The sequence below is a fragment of the Protopterus annectens genome, chromosome 2.part1, assembly GCF_019279795.1.
Source record: "Protopterus annectens isolate FY-2018-M chromosome 2.part1, PAN1.0, whole genome shotgun sequence".
Classification (NCBI taxonomy): Eukaryota; Metazoa; Chordata; order Ceratodontiformes; family Protopteridae; genus Protopterus; species Protopterus annectens.
The window spans coordinates 1,066,822,671-1,066,843,366 of NC_056729.1; the positions used below are offsets into that span (position 1 = coordinate 1,066,822,671).

At 44.3% G+C, this 20,696-nt stretch overlaps 1 protein-coding gene across 4 annotated transcripts in view; it reads right to left on the bottom strand.

The window, feature by feature from the left end:
• Nucleotides 1-8,916: 8,916 nt before the first annotated feature.
• Nucleotides 8,917-20,696, bottom strand: part of PLA2G7 (phospholipase A2 group VII) — a 1,251,751-nt gene continuing 1,239,971 nt past the window's right edge. For all 4 annotated transcript variants that reach the window (XM_044062626.1, XM_044062625.1, XM_044062627.1 and 1 more), the window contains one exon: nucleotides 8,917-9,287. In XM_044062626.1, the coding sequence (XP_043918561.1) occupies nucleotides 9,193-9,287 (95 nt within the window). In that variant the 3' untranslated portion in view covers nucleotides 8,917-9,192. The remainder of the gene's footprint in view (nucleotides 9,288-20,696) is intronic.

Below are 20,696 nucleotides of genomic sequence, written 5' to 3' on the forward strand. Positions count from 1 at the left end.
GAACTGTATACAGAAAATGTCCATGCTACAGGAGTGGAATGCATTGACCATCAATTCCCTCTTGTCCAGCAGAAATGGGTACAATAGGGGGTCGGCAATATCTTACTAAATGGTGAACAGACCAGTTTCTGGGATGTTCTACTCCTAGAAGACCTAAACCAGATGGGATTCCCTTACCTTCAGTTTTAGCAGAGGACTGAATCTGTTATGAAGAACCAGTCAACTGCACACTGTCAGACCTGTTCTATGTCAATACACATTGGATATGACTGCATGCTAACATGCAGGCGCACATATCACACAATTGCCTGAGCATCTAACAGAAGCAAAGTGGATCTGGTCTCAGCCTCCCTACTACAGTTTTATGATGAAGAACACTTCTTCTAATGCCATCTGCTTTATACAAAGCCTCAAATCCTTGCAAGGGTATACTTTCCACTGACTGAGGGAGAAGCCCTGATATGTCCTCCAGCAGCCTAACTTACCATTTGTGATCAGGACATATGATGGGCTTTTTCTGTGATGGAAGAAAGCTCCCACATACACTATCACCAGTGACAGTACTCTACCACTCTGAAGGCCAGGGACAAGGGTGTGGTACTGAAAATGGTCCTTAATGATTCAGATGTCACTCACATCTGACCACTGCAATATCTGCACCTTTAAGCATACAACTGGAATGCATTTTCCTTCTAAAACCGTGAAAAACATAATAAACATGTTATGCTATGTTAAGTGACCAGCTCCTGTACATAAGAAAAATGAAAACAGTTCACAATACAGTAGCCAGATGTTAATTCATAACACTAGACGCACAGTGGTAATAATACTAAACACACTGTCATCATTTACCCAGCTATAACGCATAGCAATCAGACTAGCAAATAGCTCAAATATTAATCAAAATATATAATGCACAACTAATATTTGTTGGCTGTACTGATTTACTGGGCCATATGCTAGCAAAAAAAAAAAAAAAGAAAACACAATTAGTTTGCTCTAGCAGATATAAATAAGTTGCAACACAAACATGTAGATGGTGTATCAGCTTAGTATATCTGCTTCAGATTAATAATTACAGCAACTGTCATGAATAGAAGAAAAACAAAATACACAGCACAGAAGCATTTGCTGGCCATACCTTGAACTGTGGGATAAGAATTTGTAAGGTGGATATATACAGGTATTCGACCCGCGGTGGTGGTGCTGTGGTAGCATTGTCGCCTCACAGTAAGACACTGTCTGGTTTGATTCTCAGCTAGGAGCGTCTTCTGCGTGGAGACATGCGTGAATGGGCGTACCTTCGTTGAAGGTTGTGCGTCAGGCCTGGCAAGCCGGTACATAAAAATCAACTGCCAATCATTAGCGGACCGGAGTTCCGCTGTGGCGACCCCTAACCGGGAAAAGCCGAAAGACACAAACAAATATATACAGGTATTCAAAGAAGGGGTTTAGATGGCTGTAAGACAAGATTCATGGTCCATGAGTTTAACAATAATATTAAGTTAGGCTTCAGCGACCTTAAATGTCCAAGATAAGTTATAAAAACAAGGTAAAACATAAGGTGCAGTGGAATAAGTGGCTTACAGACAGACCCAGAAAATCAGTAAAGAGAATCTGAAGTTGATGTCAAGCAGCAACTGAACTGTAAATTGCTGTCAAACTTCACCAATAAAACTTGGAGAGAGAGATTGTACAGGCACTCTCTTTTGTTACAGTGGTAAAAATCTAGTCACCACAGCATGTTCACCATTGTTGTATATAAATACAGAGCGCAAGTTGCTATCTTCTATTAATGTCAAACTAGTTGGCCATCTAATTAAATAATAACATTTAGAAATCTTACAAGGGGAGACAGTAAAAACAGCAGAGAATAAAGTACAGTTGTGTATACTTACCATAAATGTAGATGTTCGAGTGTGCTCACTGTTGCAGTCATCACACTTGGGTTATCTGCCTGCAGATAAGCCCTCAGTCGGCCCAAGTACCAGAGACTTAGTATTTCTGCATCAGTTTCTGTCACTCCAGGACTGACGTCAGGTTGTCAGGGGTATAAAAACAGGCATCCAACGCCATTACATCAGTTTTTCTTGCCCCAAATGTCAGGAGCCCCGCAAATAGGGAGCTAAGTTATGGTGGAAAAAATACCACCAATAAAATGTAAATACCAATAGCCCTGAAAGGGTTGAGTAACAGAGATAGTGAAGGAGGGAAAGAGAGAGAGAGAGAGACAAGGGGGCTGGAGGGTGGGAAACCAGGACTGCAACAGTGAATACACTCGAACATCTACATTTATAGTAAGTGTACACAACTGTACTACATTCTTTGTGTTTCACTGTTGCAGTCATCACACTTGGGTTGATTCCCAAAGCTGAAGAAAGGGTGGAGGCAGTCAAGACGTATTGGGGCTGGCAAGTATGCCCTGCAGGACTGCTGTTGCAAAACTCGACCTGGATTTGGAAAAGATAGGCAGGTGGTAATGTTTGGTGAAGGTGTGAACAGAACTCCAGGTAGCAGCTTCCAGAATGTCCCATTAGGGACTCCCCTGAGGAAAGCAGTAGAGGTAGAAGTTGCCCTGGTGGAGTGTGTTCTGACCCAGAGGGGTTGGTTTCCCATGGTGTTTGTAACAGAAATGGATACAGTATGCTATTCATTTGGAAATTGCTTGTTTTGATATGGCCTTGCCCTCTGCCCCTGGTGCAAAACTGACTAGTATCTGGTCAGATATCCTGAAGGGCTTTGTCCTATCAAGGTAGAATCTGAGCTGTCTGTGCACATTCAAAGAGTGCAGGATCCTTTCCTTTTTATTTTGAGGAATAGGGAAGAAGGTTGGCAAATGGATAGATTGGTTGAGAGTTACACTGGACAACACTTTAGGCATAAAAGCAGGGATAGTCCTGAGGGAGACACTGTCCGCAAGAAAAATAATGAAGGGTTCCACAGCCATAACAGCTTGTAGCTCAGACACTCTTCTTGCTGAGGTGATGGCCAGAAGCAAGGCTGTTTTCCAAGAGAGGAATTTTAACTCTGCTGATGCTGCAGGCTCAAAGGTGGGTAGCGTGAGCTTTTCCACTACAAAGTTAAGTTCCCAAGCAGGGGTGGCGGCTCTTCTTGGTGGCCTTAAGTTGTTGGCCCCTCTCAGGAACTGTTTGATGAGAGGGTGAGAGAAAAGAGGTGGCTCAGTGTTGTAATGAGCCGAGATGGTAGAGGCATGGAACTTAATGGAAGATAAGGATAGGCCTCTGTGGAATAGATCTGTTAGGTAATCCGGGATTAGAGGTAAGGAGGGCAGTGCTGTGGCCCTCCTTTAGATTGAATCCAGGATCAATACCTTTTCCACTTAGCATAGGATTTCCTTGTACTGGGTCTTCTGGCTTCAAGAATGACATCCAGCACCTGCATGCTTAGGCTGGTCACTGGGGGAGAATTCAAGGGATAAGCCAGGCTGCAAGGCTCAGGGTTTGCAGTTGTGGATGCAAGATCTGTCCCTCCTGCTGAGTGAGGAGGGCTGGGATCTGGGGTAGGTGCCGTGGTGGCACCGGTGACAGGCTGTGCAGTAGTGGGTACCAGTGCTGGTGTGGCCAGTCTGGGGCAATCAGGATTGTCCTTGGTCTGTCCTGTCTTATCTTGAGTAATATTCCTGTAAGAATAGGCAGAGGGGGAAATGCATAGATAGAGAGGATTACCCACTGGAAGGATAGAGCATCCACTTTCCAGACCCTGCAGTGAGGTGTCCAGGTGCAGAATTTGCTGAGCTAGTGATTGTAGGGGGAGGCAAAAAGGTCCACCTCCAGGGTCCTCCTTTTCTGGGTTAGAAGGCTGAAAGTGCTGGGGTCTAATTGCCACTCGTGTGGGTCTAGGAGATTTCTGCTGCAGTCATCTGCCAAAGAGTTTTGTTTGCCTGGCAGGAATTGAGCTTGCAGATGGATATGCATGTCCAAAGCCGTGTTCCACAGAGTCATGGCTAGCCTGCAGAGTGGGTAAGAATGGGTTCCCCCCACTGCTTGTTGATGTACCACATAACTGTGGTGTTGTCTGTTTTTATTAGCAGGGGTCCTGGAGAGAGTAGGGATTTGAACGCTGTCAGAGCATGCTGAACAGCTAGCATCTCTTTTGGTTTATGTGTAGATAAATTTGACTTGGGCTCCAGTGGCCCTGAATGCACTTGTCGTCCAGATGTACCCCCCTCCCCCAGGCATAGTCTGATGGGTCTGTGGTTAGGGTCTTGGCGGCGTGGGGTTGTGTAAAAGGTAGTCCCTTGTTGTGGTTGCATGCTGCTGCCCACCAAAGAAACTCTGTCCTTAGACAAGGTATGATGGTTTCCAGGTCCTGAGAGTGTTGGCACCAAAGGCTTTTTAAGTACCATTGAAGTTTCCCCATATGCAGTCTGGCATATGGAATTAGTAGAATGCAAGAGACTATGAACCCTAGAGCCTGCAGGATTGGATTTTCCTTGTGGATAGCTGGGTTCTGGTGGCCATTTGAGTGAAGTAGCCTGATAGGCTTGTTTTTCTGGAGTAAGGAATGCCATCTGGGATTCTGTGTCCAAGCTTGCTCCCAGGAATACAATCTTTTGACTGGGGACTTGTTTTGATTTCTTTTCGTTGATAGTGTACCCCCAGGGAGGTTAGGAGGTTCTTTACAAATGTCAGGTGCTGCAACAGTTTTTCCTGTCTGCCTGAATCAAGCAATCGTCCAAGTAAGGGTCTACTTGAATTTTTCTCTGTCTGCAATAGGCAACGGCTGGAGCCAGGCATTTTGTGAAGACTCTTGGAGCAGTGGATAAGACAAAGGGAAGTGCAGAAAACTGATAATGCATAGATCCTGCCCTAAAACGTAGATAATGCCTGCATAAGTCCCTGATAGGGATGTGCAGACAGGCTTCTTTGAGGTCTAGGGTGGCTACCAGGCATGTTTGGGCAGCATAGGAAGAAGCTGCTGAAGGGTGAGCATTTTGAATTTTGGTACCACCAGGAACATGTTTAGAATGGAAAGATCTAGGATTGGGCGCCAAGTGCCCTCTTTTCTGGGTACCAGGAAGAGTCTGGAATAAAACCCTTGACCTATCTGTTCGGCAGGAACAGGTTGAATTGCCCTTATGAAGAGCAGGGAATGAACTTGGTTTTGTGCCTCTGCCCACTGGTTTGCAGGAAGGTCTGGGAACCCTTTTTGGGTTGGCAATGTGTGGAAGTAAAATGTGTAGCCCTGGGCTACAATGTTGAGGACTCAGCGGTCTTTGGTGATGGGAGGTCCAGTTTTTTGCATGGTGGGCAAGTTTTCCTCCTAGCAGCACGAGCAAATGGGCAGAGGTGAGGAGTGGAGTTGAGAAGTCACTGCGAATTCTTTCCGTAAGGGGGTGGCTTAGCACTCCCTGCCTTAGAAGTGGCGGTACTGCAGTGCTTAGATCTCTGCATACCATGAGACTGTAAACTGGGTGGTCTGTTACTCTTTGGTCTAGTTTGAGATGACCTTGAGGGGGCTGGAAAGGACCAATGTTTCAAGGGGCAATGCTTACTGAATCTTGGAGGCTACACTTGCAAGAACTCTGACTGCAGAGATTTAGCTTTTCCTTCCATCTTTTTTAGAACCTCTTCTGCTCTGGTGCCGAACAGATTGCTCTTAGTCAAAGGAGCATCTAGTAGTTTTGATTTGACATGGTCTGGCAAGGTCTACTCCTTAAGCCAAGCATGCCTTCTCAATGCAGAACCAGTGACTGCTGCCCTGCAAGATGCTTCTAGGGTGTCAAACCCACATTCCAAGGTATGCTTGTTGATTTGGCTGGCAGAGTGCATAAGCTCCTGTAATTCCTTATTTTCTGCACAGTTGGTAAAGGTAGATAATTTTTGCTTAATAAGTTTCATAGTATGTTGCTGGTATTTCAGCATGTGAAACTGGCAATTCAATGCCCTAATGGCGAAAGTTGCAGAGGTGTATACCTTTTTTCCCCATCTGTCTAAAGCTTGGGAATCCCTGTCCGAAGGGGTGGGATTCTTAGCTGTAGTGGCTTTTATTCCTTTAGGCCCCTGGGAAATGACCTCAGGGTCAGCAGAAGGATTTTTGAAAAGAAATTTGTGGGAGTCAGGGACTCTGTAGTACCTGTCTGGTTTCCTGGATTCCATAAAGACATATTCCACAACATCCAGAACAGGAGGGATAGCTAAAGGTCTATGTTGAGGCAGCTCTTAAAATTCTCTGAGTCTCTTTTTGGACTGAGGATAATCCTGGCATTCACAGTGGAAATGGTGTCTTAAAGTATGTAGGGTTTCACCAAAAGAGAAATCCTCTAGAGGGGAAGCTGAGGGAATGGATTCCTCTGCATCTGAATCCTCATAAGTAGATAAAGGCATGTCTTCATATTCAGAAACCTCAGAGTTGTTGGACTCCTGGTCAGTTAAAGCTGCTGGGGACAGGTCTCTTTTTCTCTTAGCAGGGGAAGGCTGGCTTCCCCTAATCAGCATGATCAGGTCTTCTGCCATTTTAAGCATTTGAGGCTGTGGCAAGGAAGCAGGTGCTTGAGTTTTGGTTGTCGTTTTTTTAGGCGTAGTTCATACTTTTGGCCTTAGAAACTTGATAGTTTTAGACAGAACTGAAGACGCGAAGGAAGTTGTCGGTTTGTGTCGAATATCGGTAATGCGAACAACTTCTTTGGAAGCCAGTACCTGCACAGCGGCTCCGGACCCATCCAAGGTAGAGACATACGCAGGTTCCGTAGTCAAATCAGAGTCTCACGGCATACTGGACTCCGAACGGGTCTCGGCAGTGGCCTGCGAATCCACTGAAGTGGGCATCAGGGGCTGCAAAAGCGCTTCACTGAGTACTGGCAAACGGGCAACTAGCTTAACGTAAGCATCATCAGCAGTTTCGGACCTGTGTAGTCTGTCTCTATCTTTAGTCTTATGTTTTTTAGGAGAATTGGTAGTCAGGTGGCTTACCGAAGCCATTTCAGAATACAGAGATCGACAACGAAAGTATTTAGCGACAAAAAGGGCTCGACGACGAAGAGTTCAGGCGTTGAAAAAGGCGCAAAACTGACAGCGAGGTATGTCGTGGTCTGGACTTAAACAGGTGACGCAGTAAGAATGGAAATCTTGGTGTGGTAGTTGCTTTCCACAGGTGAGACAATTAACTTTTTCTGACATCGGTAAGAGCAAGAAAAAAAAGATCCACAACGGGGTACTTATCTTTAGAAGACTTCAGAATGATTCAATACGGAAACGAAAACTCAGGTAGCAGCCGACCAGCACTCGTGCGAAACATTTCTGCTTTGGGCTCCTCGGCAAGAAAGACTGATGTAATGACTTCGGATGCCTGTTTTTATACCCCTGACAACCTGACGGTCCTGGAGTGACAGCAACCGATGCAGAAGTACTAAATCTCTGGTATTTGGGCTGACTGAGGGCTACCTGCAGGCAGATAACCCAAGTGTGATGACTGCAACAGTGAAACACGAAGAATATCTATATTTTACGAAGTCTGTAGCTATCTCTGTGCAGTTGAAGCAACTAGACACTATCCGGGGAAGGTGGCCTGTAGAGTATTATCACCCCATTCTACTCAAGACACAAGGACCTATGGATCATCAGAGTGACATTACTAGCGGCAAATGAGGGAAGGAAGACGGCTCCCTACTTTGAAGATATCCCCAGTGCTATTGCAAAGTCCAAGGTAATGAGAGAATGGCAGATGCATGTCAAGTGATGGTTTCCTTGCAAACTTGGGTAATGCTGATTAGTATATGGAAGTGATGGCATTAAACCATAACACACCTGCACAGGGCCTGGGCTTGTCAAGCGTGCACCTAAAGCTGTACTCCCACATCCATGTCCAAAAGTCACTTAGATAGTGAATGTGTGTGCAATATTTTGCCATCCATATGGGTACAAATATAGAAGGACTTAGAAGAGTCTCTTTAACCTTAGCCAAGACCCTTGCTTGATTAGGGTGTGGTGGTGGTGGACTAAAAATGCAGATTTCTCAGTTCTGAGTTAAGTTCCTCAACCTTCAGTGAGGAACCTGAAGGATTACTCTACAACAGCTTGCCAGGCATGGTCATACTCCAGAAGCTTAAATGTATGACAATTGGTGCTGACATCCTGGAATGTAACCCAAGGTAGCTACAGCGCCTCTTGCACTCCTTTTCATTGTTGACTGAAGTGAAGACAGGTGTGTGATCATCCCTTTACTGATTAAGGAAGAACAAGCAACACACAAGAAACCCCAAGGCTAACTCAATAACAGACTGTGCAGGAGAAGACATTGATCTATACTTATAACTGACCTTTGGTTCCCTTGCCTTCTCGTCAGTCTTACATCAACCAGGAATCATGTAAATGACCCTTGAGCTGGTCCCTGCTCTCAACACCCTTCACTGCCAAGATTTTCTTCACAATGATGTAGCTTCTCTCTCTCTCTCTCTACAAGATCTTGGGTGGGCAGGATAAGCAGCTGCCATCTGAGGGAATAGATAGTGTTTCACCTCATCCTGTATCCAATGCATACAAATGCTGCAGATGGCAGAAAAAAACTGGTGAGTACAGGATCTAAATGCAGACTCCTACTCCAGCATGTGACATCATGGCCAACACCAGCTGGATTTGCAGATGTCCCTAAATGCAGAAGCTAGGCAAAATTCTGAAATATTCTATGTTGGTGATACAAGAAGAAAAAAATCTCAATAGATATCAACTGCAGAATGCCTCTGAAGTCAGATCTGTTTATGACAAAAAATCAATTGTCTTAAAAATGCAAGCTCATAATTTAGCTTAGATTTTGCAGAAAGACAAAAACTACACAAAACATCTACTGCCCTACAAATGTCATGGGCAGATACCTGAGAAAACTATAACCTAGTTTTGAATTTGTTTCTTTCTGCATAATGACTAAATAGTTCAGCTGTTAATAATGATCCATCACCACTTCAGTAAAATTCTACCTTTAATAATTCTTTATACAAAACTGTGATTCCAGAAAGTAGATGTCTAAACACTGTCACTCAAACAGAACAGTTAAGAAAGCTGTACATTTCATTCAGCAGAGGCAGGAATTTTGCCTCCTTATCAAAGATCAATAATTTACTTTTGTTACCATTCATCACTACAACCAAATTAAAATAAATCAGTCTTTGAGATAATTTCACTGTTATTCTGTGTTGTGAGGACTTTCAGCACTCTGTGATTAGTCATTTATAACAGACTATGAAAGAGGTAGCGATACATTTGTGCCTGGCAAAATGTGCTCTCCTTTCCCGTCAATAAGGTGGTCCCATTGATTGAAGTCTTTCTCAAGACCTGTTGAAGTAATTATATAAAATGTTTAAGTATCTGGTCATCTGTTTCCAATCAGTGCTTATTAATACATTTGCTTGCAATAGTTTGGTTGTATGTATACTTTTATTTTTTTTTTATTTTACATTTGTTAACCGGGCTAGTCTAGCTGGATATATGTCCATTTTCAGTAGAGGCCCGAGGAGAAAAGCTCCACACATACTAAATTTCAATGGGACAATTTACAGAGTAAATAATTAAGTACAAAATGAATTATCATTTAGTAACATGAAACAAACAAAAAAAATATACATGAAATACCCAAGGAACATACTATAAAAATAGTTGTTCAGTAAAAAGCATTACACAAAGTCAGGACTGGCAAGATGGTTTCAAAAAAAAAAAATGAAGAAGAGAAGAAGAACAGGAGATAAGAAGGGAATACAAAGGAGGAAGAGGGAAAGAAGCAATAGTCTGGAGAGGAGAAGGGTAAGAATGTGTATGAGAGGACAGGGGAGAGAAAAAGGAGGAGTAGGTTAGAGCATTAGAGGAGAGTAACAGGGCAGTAAGAAGTAGGAATAAGTATATTTACTAAGTAAAGTGTAAAGTTCTAGTGGAGGAGGGGAAAGAAGAAATTAGTCAGGAGTCCTACAGGAACAGAGCCAGTGATTTTGGAAATACAGTTTGATTTTTTGTTTGAACAGAGGTAAGGAGGAGGTTAGAGTGATATCAGTGGGTAGCTGATTCCATATCCTTCCTATAGTATTAGTGAACAGAGAGTCACCAGCTAGGTTATGGGACTTTACAGATTTGGTCATGAGTTTGGAAGAAGATCGAAGGGAGGTAAGATTATTGTAAGGGATTAAAAGTTGGTTATATACATTTATACACACACACACACACACACACACATATATATATATATATATATATATATATATATATATATTTATATATTTCTTTTTTTTAACATTTATTTACTACGGTGTTAGACTGATTATGACAGACCATTTGCAAGTGCTGCATGGGTGAAATAATTTGCAAAGAAGAAAAAAAAAGAGACTGGAGAGGCAGTAAAGTGCACGTATAAAAAACGGAACAGAAAATAAAAATAAAAACTACAGTAGCAACAGCTGAGAGAGAAACGCAAATTGTAGAATTCACATGATTATATTTCAAATTAACATCATGGTAGAAATGTTGTGGGTAATAAGACTCGGGACTGGGGAAGGTGGTGGAATTAGGAGGTGTTAGTAATTAAGAGACAGACAGAGTAAGGCTAAAGGTTGAGATGCCCTTATATGAAGTGGCCTGTGGTGATCGAAGTGTGGAGTTTGTTTGGGAGAAGTGTCTGAGGTTGTAGAGTGTGCACTTAGTATAAAGTTTGGCAGCAAGTGGTGGTAATGACTGAGGATGGAGAAGTTTGAAGATGAGAGAGCCTTGTTGCAGGTCTACCTGAGGCTGTACTGGGAGCCATTTGGCATTTTTAGGGTGAACAGGTGATGAAGCAACATATTTTGTTTTCAATGGTCTGTAATGTGGGTGAGATTTTTTAGAGGCTATAGCTAATATGGGTAGTCCCATTTGTGCCTGGCAGCTTTAATCATCTACACTAATTGCTAGAACATAAATAATATAGATGAATATGAACAGGAGGACACCTTTGCCTATAGCTTCACTGGCTAGTTTGAACAGGTAGGGAGAAACCATAGGTCATTCAAAGTTGTTTTAAATAAATAGATTCAGGAAGTAAAATTCATTTTCTTACCATTTACTGAACTGTATCAAATTCATATAAAATGTAAAGTAAATACTACCCAGCTGTCTGAGGATAGATGAAGGGTAGATTAGGTAAACCCCAACCGCTTCTCCTCAAATGTTATTAATTTCTGTGTAGCTGCCTCTAACTAGCAAGCAACATTACATGTACTTAAAAAAGAAGTTATGTACTCATCATAATGTTCCATCTGAGTAGTTCTACCTCATTTGTCTTCAACCTGTGGGATACCAGATCCATATCGGATCCGAGCCGGCAACTTTACTAGCACTTGTTCTGAGCTCCAAGCTCCTTCCCTTACCCATAATACACCTTCACTACCTTCCAACCCCCAGATTGAGTTTGCTGAATCTTATACTGATAACCCAACCTGAAAAAATACTTGAGACCTATAACTGCAGCCCATAGGCTGTTCATATGCCAAGGTCCGGGGGAAGGAGGGAGGAATGATTGTAGACAAATGAAGCAGAGCTGCTCTGATGGAACGTTATGGTGAGTACATAACTTCTTTATCTGAAGTAGTTTACTTCAATTGGTCTTCAACCTGTGGGACAGAGTCCCCAGCTACTAAACTCCTGGGAGGCCCTCATGGAAGGATATTCCGAAGCACCGCAGAACCAAAGGATGCTCTCCTTCTGGAAGTCAAATCCAATTTGTAATGAGAAGTAAATGTATGAGATGAGGACCAAGTAGCTGCAGAACAAATATCATCCAAAGAAACTCTAGATAAAAAAGCCGCAGACGTAGCAATTGATCTAGTGGAATTAGCTCTCACCTGACCTGGAGGAGACATGCCTCTGTCCTTATAGACCTGAAGGATGCATGAAGAAACCCATCTAGCAATAGTGACCTTGCAGATAGGTTCCCCAAAAAAGGTTTACACAAGGATACAAACAACTGATCAGATTTACGGAAATTTTTTGTCCTGTGCAAATAGAATCGTAACTGCCTATGAACACCCAGCAGGTGGAGTTTGTATTCCATCTTGTTAGTAAAATTAAGAAAGAACATAGGCAAATTGATGGTCTGATTGATATTGACTGGAATGACCTTAGGAAGAAAGGATGGATTGGTCCGAAGGGAAACCCTACCTTTGTGAAAAATCATATAAGGAACTTTGATGGACAAGGCCTGCAGTTCTGAAACACTTTTGGCAGAGGTAACAGCCACCAGAAATGCTGTTTTGCAAGATAAATATTTCAGATCTGCTGTTGCAGCAGGTTCAAAAGGCGGAGTGACCAAAGCCTGAAGAACCATTGTAAGGTCCCATGGGGGAACAGGATCCTTGACCGGGGGGGGGGCATAACAAAAAGTTGCCTTTGATAAAGGCTTTACACAGTCTGGAGGAGGCTAGAGAGGCAGAATTCTCACCCACATGAAAATGAGACATGGCACCCAACTGAACCTTGACAGTAGAAGAACTAGTTCCATGTTGAAAAATTTCAGCTAGAAAATCAAGAATGACGGAAATAGGAGCCGTGAAGGGGTCTAAACTCCTTTGTGAGGCCCAAAAGGAAGAATGTTTCCACTTGCTGCGATAAACCTTCCTCGCTGAAGACTTATGAGCAGCCACCAAAATAGACCTGAGGAAGATAATCCAGGAGTCCTAGCAATCATGGGAACTGCAGCAGCCAAGCTGTGAGCTTCAAATTGTCCAAATTCGGATGAGAAACCCCCGAAGGGTGTAAAAACAGATCCTGAATGGGATCCAAGATCCAAGGCGGAACCAGAAGGTGAGACCAAAGGAAGGGAAACCATACCTGGTGAGGCCAAAACGGGGCAATGAGGATCACTTTGCTCCCCAGTCGATGAGCTTTGTGTAGAAACCTTGGAATAAGAAGTATTGGAGGGTAAGCATACAGAAGACCGGGTGGCCAAGCATGTACTAAAGCATCTCTGGGGGACATCCCTGGCAGGGGGATTCAGAGCGAAAAACTTGCTGCACTTCGCGTTGGAAGGAGATGCAAAGAGATTGCAGCAAGGTTGACACCACTCGCGGAAGATCTTTTCTGCTACTGAAAGATTCAGAGATCACTCGTAAGGCATCAGAATAGTCCAACTAAGCCTGTGCGCTAGGAAGTTGGACCATCCCAGAATGTGTGTTGCGATGAGAAAGTGATCCTTGGAGTTCGCCCATTCCCACACTCTCATGGTCTCGCAAAAAAGGGGGTAAGATCTGGTCCCTCCCTGTTTGTTGATATACCAGACCACTGACATGTTGTCTGACTGAATTGCAATTGTTCCCAGAGGAAGAAAGGCATGAAAGACCTGCAACGCTAGAAGGACCGCCCTCATCTCTAGGACATTTATGTGCAACCTGGTCTCTACATGGGACCACAGGCCTTGAACTGTCATGCCCGAACAATGCCCCCCACCCCACCCAAGTTGTGAGGCATCCATGGTCACTGTGGCTTGGGCCGGGGCTGGAAAAAAGGGTCATCCCTCCAAAATGTACAGAGAAAGTACAGTTGTGTACACTTACCATAAATGTAGATGTTCGAGTATATTCACTGTTGCAGTCATTACATTTGGGTAATCCTGTTGGCAGGTTGCCCTCAGTCGGCCTGAATTCCAAAGTCCTGGGCCCAGCATCGGCTGCTGCCGTCCCTTCCCTGATGTCAGGTCATCAGGGGTATAAAAGATACGGCCGAAGCCATTTTCTTTAGTTTTTATTGCCCCAGATGTCAGGTGCCCCCTAAAAGGGTAGACAACATTTATTTATTTTTATATACATATATATATATATATATATATATATATATATATATATATATATATAAATACATGCACCAATGTAAACTTTACCTTCCTCTACAAGCAAATACACCACATAGGTTGTATAAATCAAAGAAGGAAAGATAGGTTCCATCAGAAGAAAGGGGGATGGTGGGTGGGTAACCTGGACTGCAGCAGTGAATACACTCGAACATCTACATTTATGGTAAGTGTACACAACTGTACTATGTTCTTCGTATTTCACTGTTGCAGTCATTACATTTGGGTAGAGTCCCAAAGCTATGGTTGGGAGGCTGGAGCTAAACAGTGTTAGGAGCAGCTATGAGGCCCTGCAGAACTGCAGTGGCAAAGCCTGCCCTGGATTTAGAGTAGAGTGGCAGATGATAGTGCTTTGTAAAGGTGTGCACTGCAAGTAGCAGCCTCTAAAATGTCCTTGGTTGGTACTCCCCTGAGAAAGGCTGCTGAAGTGGCTGCAGCTCTGGTTGAATGTAGCCTAATGCCCTTGGGCACTGGCTTGCCATAGTGTAAGTAGCAGAAACAAATGTAGTGGCCTATCCACTTTGAAATAGTCTGCTTTGAGATAGCCTTTCCTTGTGATCCTGCAGCATATGCCACTAGTAATTGCTCTGTCTTTCTGAAAACTTTGGTTCTGTCTAAGTAGAATCTAAGCTGTCTGTGTACGTCCAAAAGAATGCAGAATTCTCTCCTCCTTGTTCTGTGGATTTGGATAAAAAGTTGGCAGATGAATAGTTTGGTTAAGAGCCACACTGGACACCACCTTAATGTTGGGTTTGTCCTCAGAGAGACCCTGTCTGGATAAAAAAAATGATAAAAGGTTCCACAGCCATGAGTGCCTGTAGCTCTGAAACTCGTCTTGCAGAAGTTATTGCTAGGAGCAGAGCTGTTTTCCAAGACAAAAATCTTTATATCAGCAGTAGCAGCTGGCTCAAAAGGAGGCAGGGTGAGTTTTTCCAAGACATAGTTGAGGTCCCATGCAGGCACTGGTGATATCCTTGGAGGCCTTAAAGTTTTGGCTCCTCTGAGGTACTGCTTTAATAAGGGATAAGAAAAGACTGGTGGCTCTGTATTGTAATGAACCAAAATGGCAGAGGCATGAATTTTAATAGAATTAGAATTTTAATAGATGAAAAAGATAGGCCTTTGTCCAGCATCTCAGTTAAGTATTGCAAAATCTGAGGAATATTTGGCACAGCTGTATCAGTTCCTTGTGCCTGGTTCCAAGCACAGAATCTCTTCCATTTTCCAGCACAAGATTTTCTAGCACTTGGCCTTCTGTCTTCCAAAATGACATCTATCACAGCTTTACTTTGAGGTGTGTTTTGTATGACTACATTATTCGCCATGCTGCCAGGTTTAAAGTCCTGAGCTGGCTGTGCAGGATCTGATTATTTTGTTGGGACAGTAGATGAGGTATTTGAGGTAAGGTCCAAGCTGGGCATTGAGACAAGTTCCTTAGTATTGGATACCAGTACTGGCGGGGCCAGTCTGGGGCAATCAGTATCATCTGTGGCTTCTCCTGTCTGACCTTTAGGAGTACCTTGGGGAGGAGAGACAGTGGGGGAAAGGCATATACTGACAGATTTTTTCCAGCTGAAAGATAGGGCGTCCACTTTCCATGCTTGTCTGTGATAAATCCTTGTGCAGAATCTTTTTAGTTGGTAGTTGTGAGGGGAGGCGAATAGATCTATGTCCGGGCATCCCCATTTCCTTGTTATCATGCTGAAGACTTGTGGATCCAGCTGACACTCGTGGGGATCCATGAGGTTTCTGCTTAGTTCATCTGCCAGAGTATTTTTCCTTCCTGACAGGAATTGTGCCTGCAGATGTACTTGGTAAGTCAATGCTGTGTCCCACAAAGTCAAGGCTAGTCTGCAAAGGGGGTAAGAATGTGTGCCCCCCTGCTTGTTTATATACCACATGACCATGGTGTTGTCTGTCTTTATCAGTAGTTGTCCCGGATGAAGTAGGTCCTTGAAGGCTGTCAGGGCATTTTGAACAGCTAGCATCTCTTTTTGATTGCTATGGAGATGCATTTGGTTTGAGGTCCATGTGCCCTGAATGCATCTTCCTGCCATGTGGGCCCCCCAGGCATAATCTGATGCATCCGTTGTTAGTGTCTGCCTGGCTGGGGGTAATGTGAATGGCTGTCCCTTGTTTTGGTGACAAGCCTTTGCCCACCATCGAAACTCCTGTTGCAGGCAGGGAATGAGAGTAATCATAGTTTCCAGGCTGTGGCAATGTTGAGTCCAAACACTTTTTAGGTACCATTGAAGTTTCCTCATAAGCAGTCTTGCATATGGAATTAGTAGGATGCAGGATGCCATGAAGCCCAAAGCCTGCAGGATTTTTCTTGCAGATAACTGGGCCTTTGTTGCCAACATTTTGAAATAGGTAGTCAGTTGCCTTTGTTTGTCTGGCGTGAGGTAAGCCATCTGGGCAGTTGTATTTAAGCTTGCACCCAGGAATAGTATCTCTTGAGAGGGTACTAGTTTTGATTTCTTTTCGTTGACTGTGTACCCTAGGCATGTTAGAATTCTTTTCACAAACCCCAGATGCTGTAGAAGAATGTCCTTGTTCTCTGCTTGAATTAGACAGTCGTCCAAATAAGGATATATTTGTATTCCTCTTTGTCTGCAGAATGCAATTACTGGTGCTAGGCACTTTATAAAGACCCTGGGCGCAGTAGATAAGCCAAAGGGCAGTGCAGAGAATTGGTAATGCATTGAGCCAGCCTTGAATCTGAGGTATCTTCTGCATATTTGTTTGATTGGGACATGCAGGTATGCCTCTTTTAGGTCTAAAGTCACAAGCCAAGCATTCTTGTCCAGCATGGGCAGAAGCTGCTGCAGTCAACATCTTGAATTTTGGTATATCCAGGAATGTGTTCAGAATAGATAGGTCCAGTATTGGCCTCCAGGCCTTGTCCTTTCTGGGTACCAAGAACAGTCTTGAGTAAAATCCTTGTCTCTGCTCTTGCTCTGGTACTTGTTGAATAGCCCCCATGTCCATGAGGGATGAGACTTGTTTTTGTGCCTCTGCCCATTGATTTTTTGGCAGATCTGGCCAGCTGTTTGCCTTTGGCAGGGTATGGAAATGGAAGTTGTAGCCTTGTGACACGATATTTAAAACCCACTTGTCCTGGGTTATGATGTGCCAATTTTGAGAAAAAAGTGCTAATTTTCCCCCTAAGGATGCTGCCAGGAGATAAGTGCTTGGTGCAGGCAGGGGGAAGTCATTGGGACTGTTTCGTGTATGGTTGTGATTTGTCTTCTCCAACTTTGGAGGTAGAAGCACCCCATTGCTTTGACCTGTATGAACCTTGCGCCTGGGATCTGCCTCTAGGGCATCTGGATCTGCCCCTTTGAGGTCTCTCTGACACAGGAAAGGACCAATTCTTTGTTGGCCGGTGTCTACTAAACCTAGGTGGCTGTACTTGTAAAAAATCTTTGACAGTTTGCATAGATTTTGCTTTGTCCTCCATTTTCTTTAACACCTCTTCTGCCTTAACACCAAACAAAGTATCATGCTGGAAAGGTGCATCTGATAATTTAACTTTGACATGATCAGGCAGATTTTGTTCCTTTAGCCAAGCATGCCTCCTAATTACAGAACCCATAACTGCGGCCCTGCAGGAGGCCTCCAAAGAATCAAAACACATTGCAAAGTATGCTTTCCAACTTGTTCAGCTGCATGCAATAAATCCTGCATTTCCTTGTTTTCTGCACATTCAGAGTTTTAACAACATTTTCTGTTTAAGCAATGCCATGACATGTTGCTGATATTTGAGCATATGAAACGGAGTGTTTAAGGCCCTTATAGCCAAAGTAGCAGATGTGTAAACCTTTTTTCTCCATTTATCCAGTGCCCTAGAATCTCTGTCAGAGGGGGTAGGGTTTTTTGCAGCAGAAGCCTTAGCTCCTTTGGGACCTTGTGAAATAGTTTCTGGGTCTGCAGCAGGGTTTTTAAAAAGGAATTTATGAGAGTCAGGAACCCTGTAATATCTGTCAGGCTTAACAGGAGCTGGAGGTAAGGAGTCAGGGGTAAGACTAGACTCCGAAAACACATAATCTACAATGTCTAACACAGGTGGAACAGCTAGTGGCCTGTGTTGAGGTAGTAAAAGGAAATCCCTGAGCCTCTTTTTAGATTCTGAAAAATCTTGGCTCTCCCAGTGGAAATGCTCCCTCATGGTATGCAAGGTTTCCCCAAAAGAATAGTCCTCTGGAGGAGAAGCTGAAGGTATAGATTCTTCAGCATCAGAATCCTCATGGGGGGAAGAGAATATTCCTGATCAGAAGAGGAATCAGAAGAAATGGAAACCTGATCTGAAGATTCATAGTCAGTCTCTTGTCTAGGCCTCTTATCAGGAGGGGGGATGGGAACCCCTGATCAAGGTAATCAAGTCTTTGGCCATTTTGAGCATCTGATTTTTGGGCATAGAGGCCTGACCATGTGGCTCTTGAGTTTGTTTCTTTGCTTTAGAAGGTGCTTTAGTCTTTGCCTTTGAAGCTGACGTTGGTTGAATATAAAGATGTTTAGGTCTGAATACACCCTCAGAAGCCGGTGCCTGCTCAGCGGCTCCGGACCCATCTGAAGGAATAGTATCTGAGGCTCCAATACCTTGAATTTCCAGCAGCATGGCCGACTCCACGTGGGAGTTGGTAGCGGCCTGCGACTCTAAAGTAGCGAGCATCAGGGGCTGCGAAAGCGCCTCACTGAGAACCGGCGAACCGGCGACTGGCTTAGGAGAAGCTGCACCGTTGGTTTTAGGCCTCGGTTGTCTATCTCTCTCCTTTTCTTTGTGTTTTTTGTGAACTCCGGTAGTCGGATGTCCGACGACAATTCTGGATAATTAAACCGGCATCCAAAATAGTTTAAAGCAAAATCATACAGACGCTTAATATTGCGTTGGTTAAATCTAGCACAAAACTGACAACCAGAAATGTTGTGATCAGGACCTAGGCAAGGAATACAGTAAGAATGAAACTCCTTATGAGGTATTTGCTTTCCACAAGAAATACAATTATTTACTTTTTCTGACATCGGTCTGGAGCAAGAAAAAAGTTTCCCCAACGGGGTACTTAGCTTTATTGAAGACTTCGGATCTGAAACTCGAACACAAAAATCTCAGGAGTCGGCCGACCGGCACTTGCAAACTGCTTCTGCTTCGGGCACCGCGCGGCAAGAAAGACTGAAGAAAATGGCATCGGCCGCATCTTTTATACCCCTGACGACCTGATGTCAGGGAAGGAGCGACAGCAGCCGACGCAGGACCCAGGACTTTGGAATTCAGGCAGACTGAGGGCAACCTGCCAGCAGGATTACCCAAATGTAATGACTGCAACAGTGAAACACGAAGAACATCACATCCACTATATGAGGGATGACAGACAGACTCGACTGAGTTGAACTGGATATGAAAATGGAAGTTCCAACAGGGACCACTGTACAGCTAGAGTCCACTGTAGAATTCTCATGTCTAATCGGGCACACGGGAAAAGCATTATGGCCATTGCCATTGAGCCTAAGGCCCTCAACACTGATTCTGCCATTGGGAGATGTGAATGGTAGATTAGAAAGACATGCATCCTTAGGTTTTGTACCCTCACTGAGGTCAGGAAGATTTTGCACTGTAAAGTATCTATCCTTGCGCCAATGTAGTATATCACCTGTACAGGATGTAGGAGTGATTTGGATGTGTTGATTGTGATCCCCAAACACAGGCAAGGATCAAGCAAGGATCAAGAAATAATCCCTGGTTTGGGAGAGTAGATGCCTGGTAGGGGCAGTGAGGAGCCAATCGTCCAGGTATGGATAGACCTGAATCCCCTGAAGCCACAGGTGAGCCGCTACAACTGCCATCACTTTGGTGAACACCCTGGGGGCTGTGGTGATACCAAAGGGTAGGGCTTGAAATTGGTAATGCCTGACTCCTAGCCGGAAGTGGGGAACCTCCTGGAGCTTCTGTGCATTTTTATGTGATAGTAAGCATCCTGGAGGTCTAACGAGCACATCCAGTTGCTCTCTTGCAGGTACGGCATGATGGATTGTATTGCGACCATCTGGAACTTCTCTTTGGCAACTGACAGGTTCAGGGTAGAAAGGTCCAGAATGGGCAAGTCCCCCATTTTCTTTGGCACCAAAAAGAACCTGGAGTAGAAGCCCGATCCAGACTGATCTGGGGGGATGGTTTCGATGGCTCATTTTTCTAGCAGCTTGGAAATTTCCTGTGCTGCTGCCTCCCTTTGCATGGGTGGTATGTCCGGGAGGTGTTTGGGAGATTTGGGGGAACCCACAAAGGGGGTAGAGTATCCTCTGGATATGATCTGAAGCACCCAGTGGTCTAATGTTATGGGCTCCCATACCACTAGGTGGAAGGACAATTGTTCCCGGACTGCCTCCAGAGTAGAGCAGTCGGGCCACCCCTCAGGGTTGCTGCCCGGGTCTGTCTGAGAAATTTATTTATTATTTATTTATTTAACATTTGTTGACCGGGAAAGTCCGACTAGGTTCCACGGAGCCTGTTTTCAGCAGAGACCTGGGGAGAAATGCTCCAGATGAATGTCTTTGGAATGTGGGAAGAAACCGAAGTACCCGGAGGAAACCCACGCGAACACAGGGAGAACATGCAAACTCCACAGAGAAGGCACCCCAGCCGAGAATCAAACCGGAGAACCTCTTGCTGTGAGGCGACAATGTTAACTGCTGCACCACTGTGCCGCCCGAAAGGTTCTCGAGACCCAAAATTCCACGGACCCTCTCTGCCTCTGGGCCGGCATCCATTCTGTCCCCGTCTGCCTCTGGGGGAAGAAGAGCCCTGAGTGTCCTGGGAATACTGTGACTTCCGGAACCACATCTTCTTTTGCCCTCTCTGATTCTGGGAAAAGGACCTTTGAGGG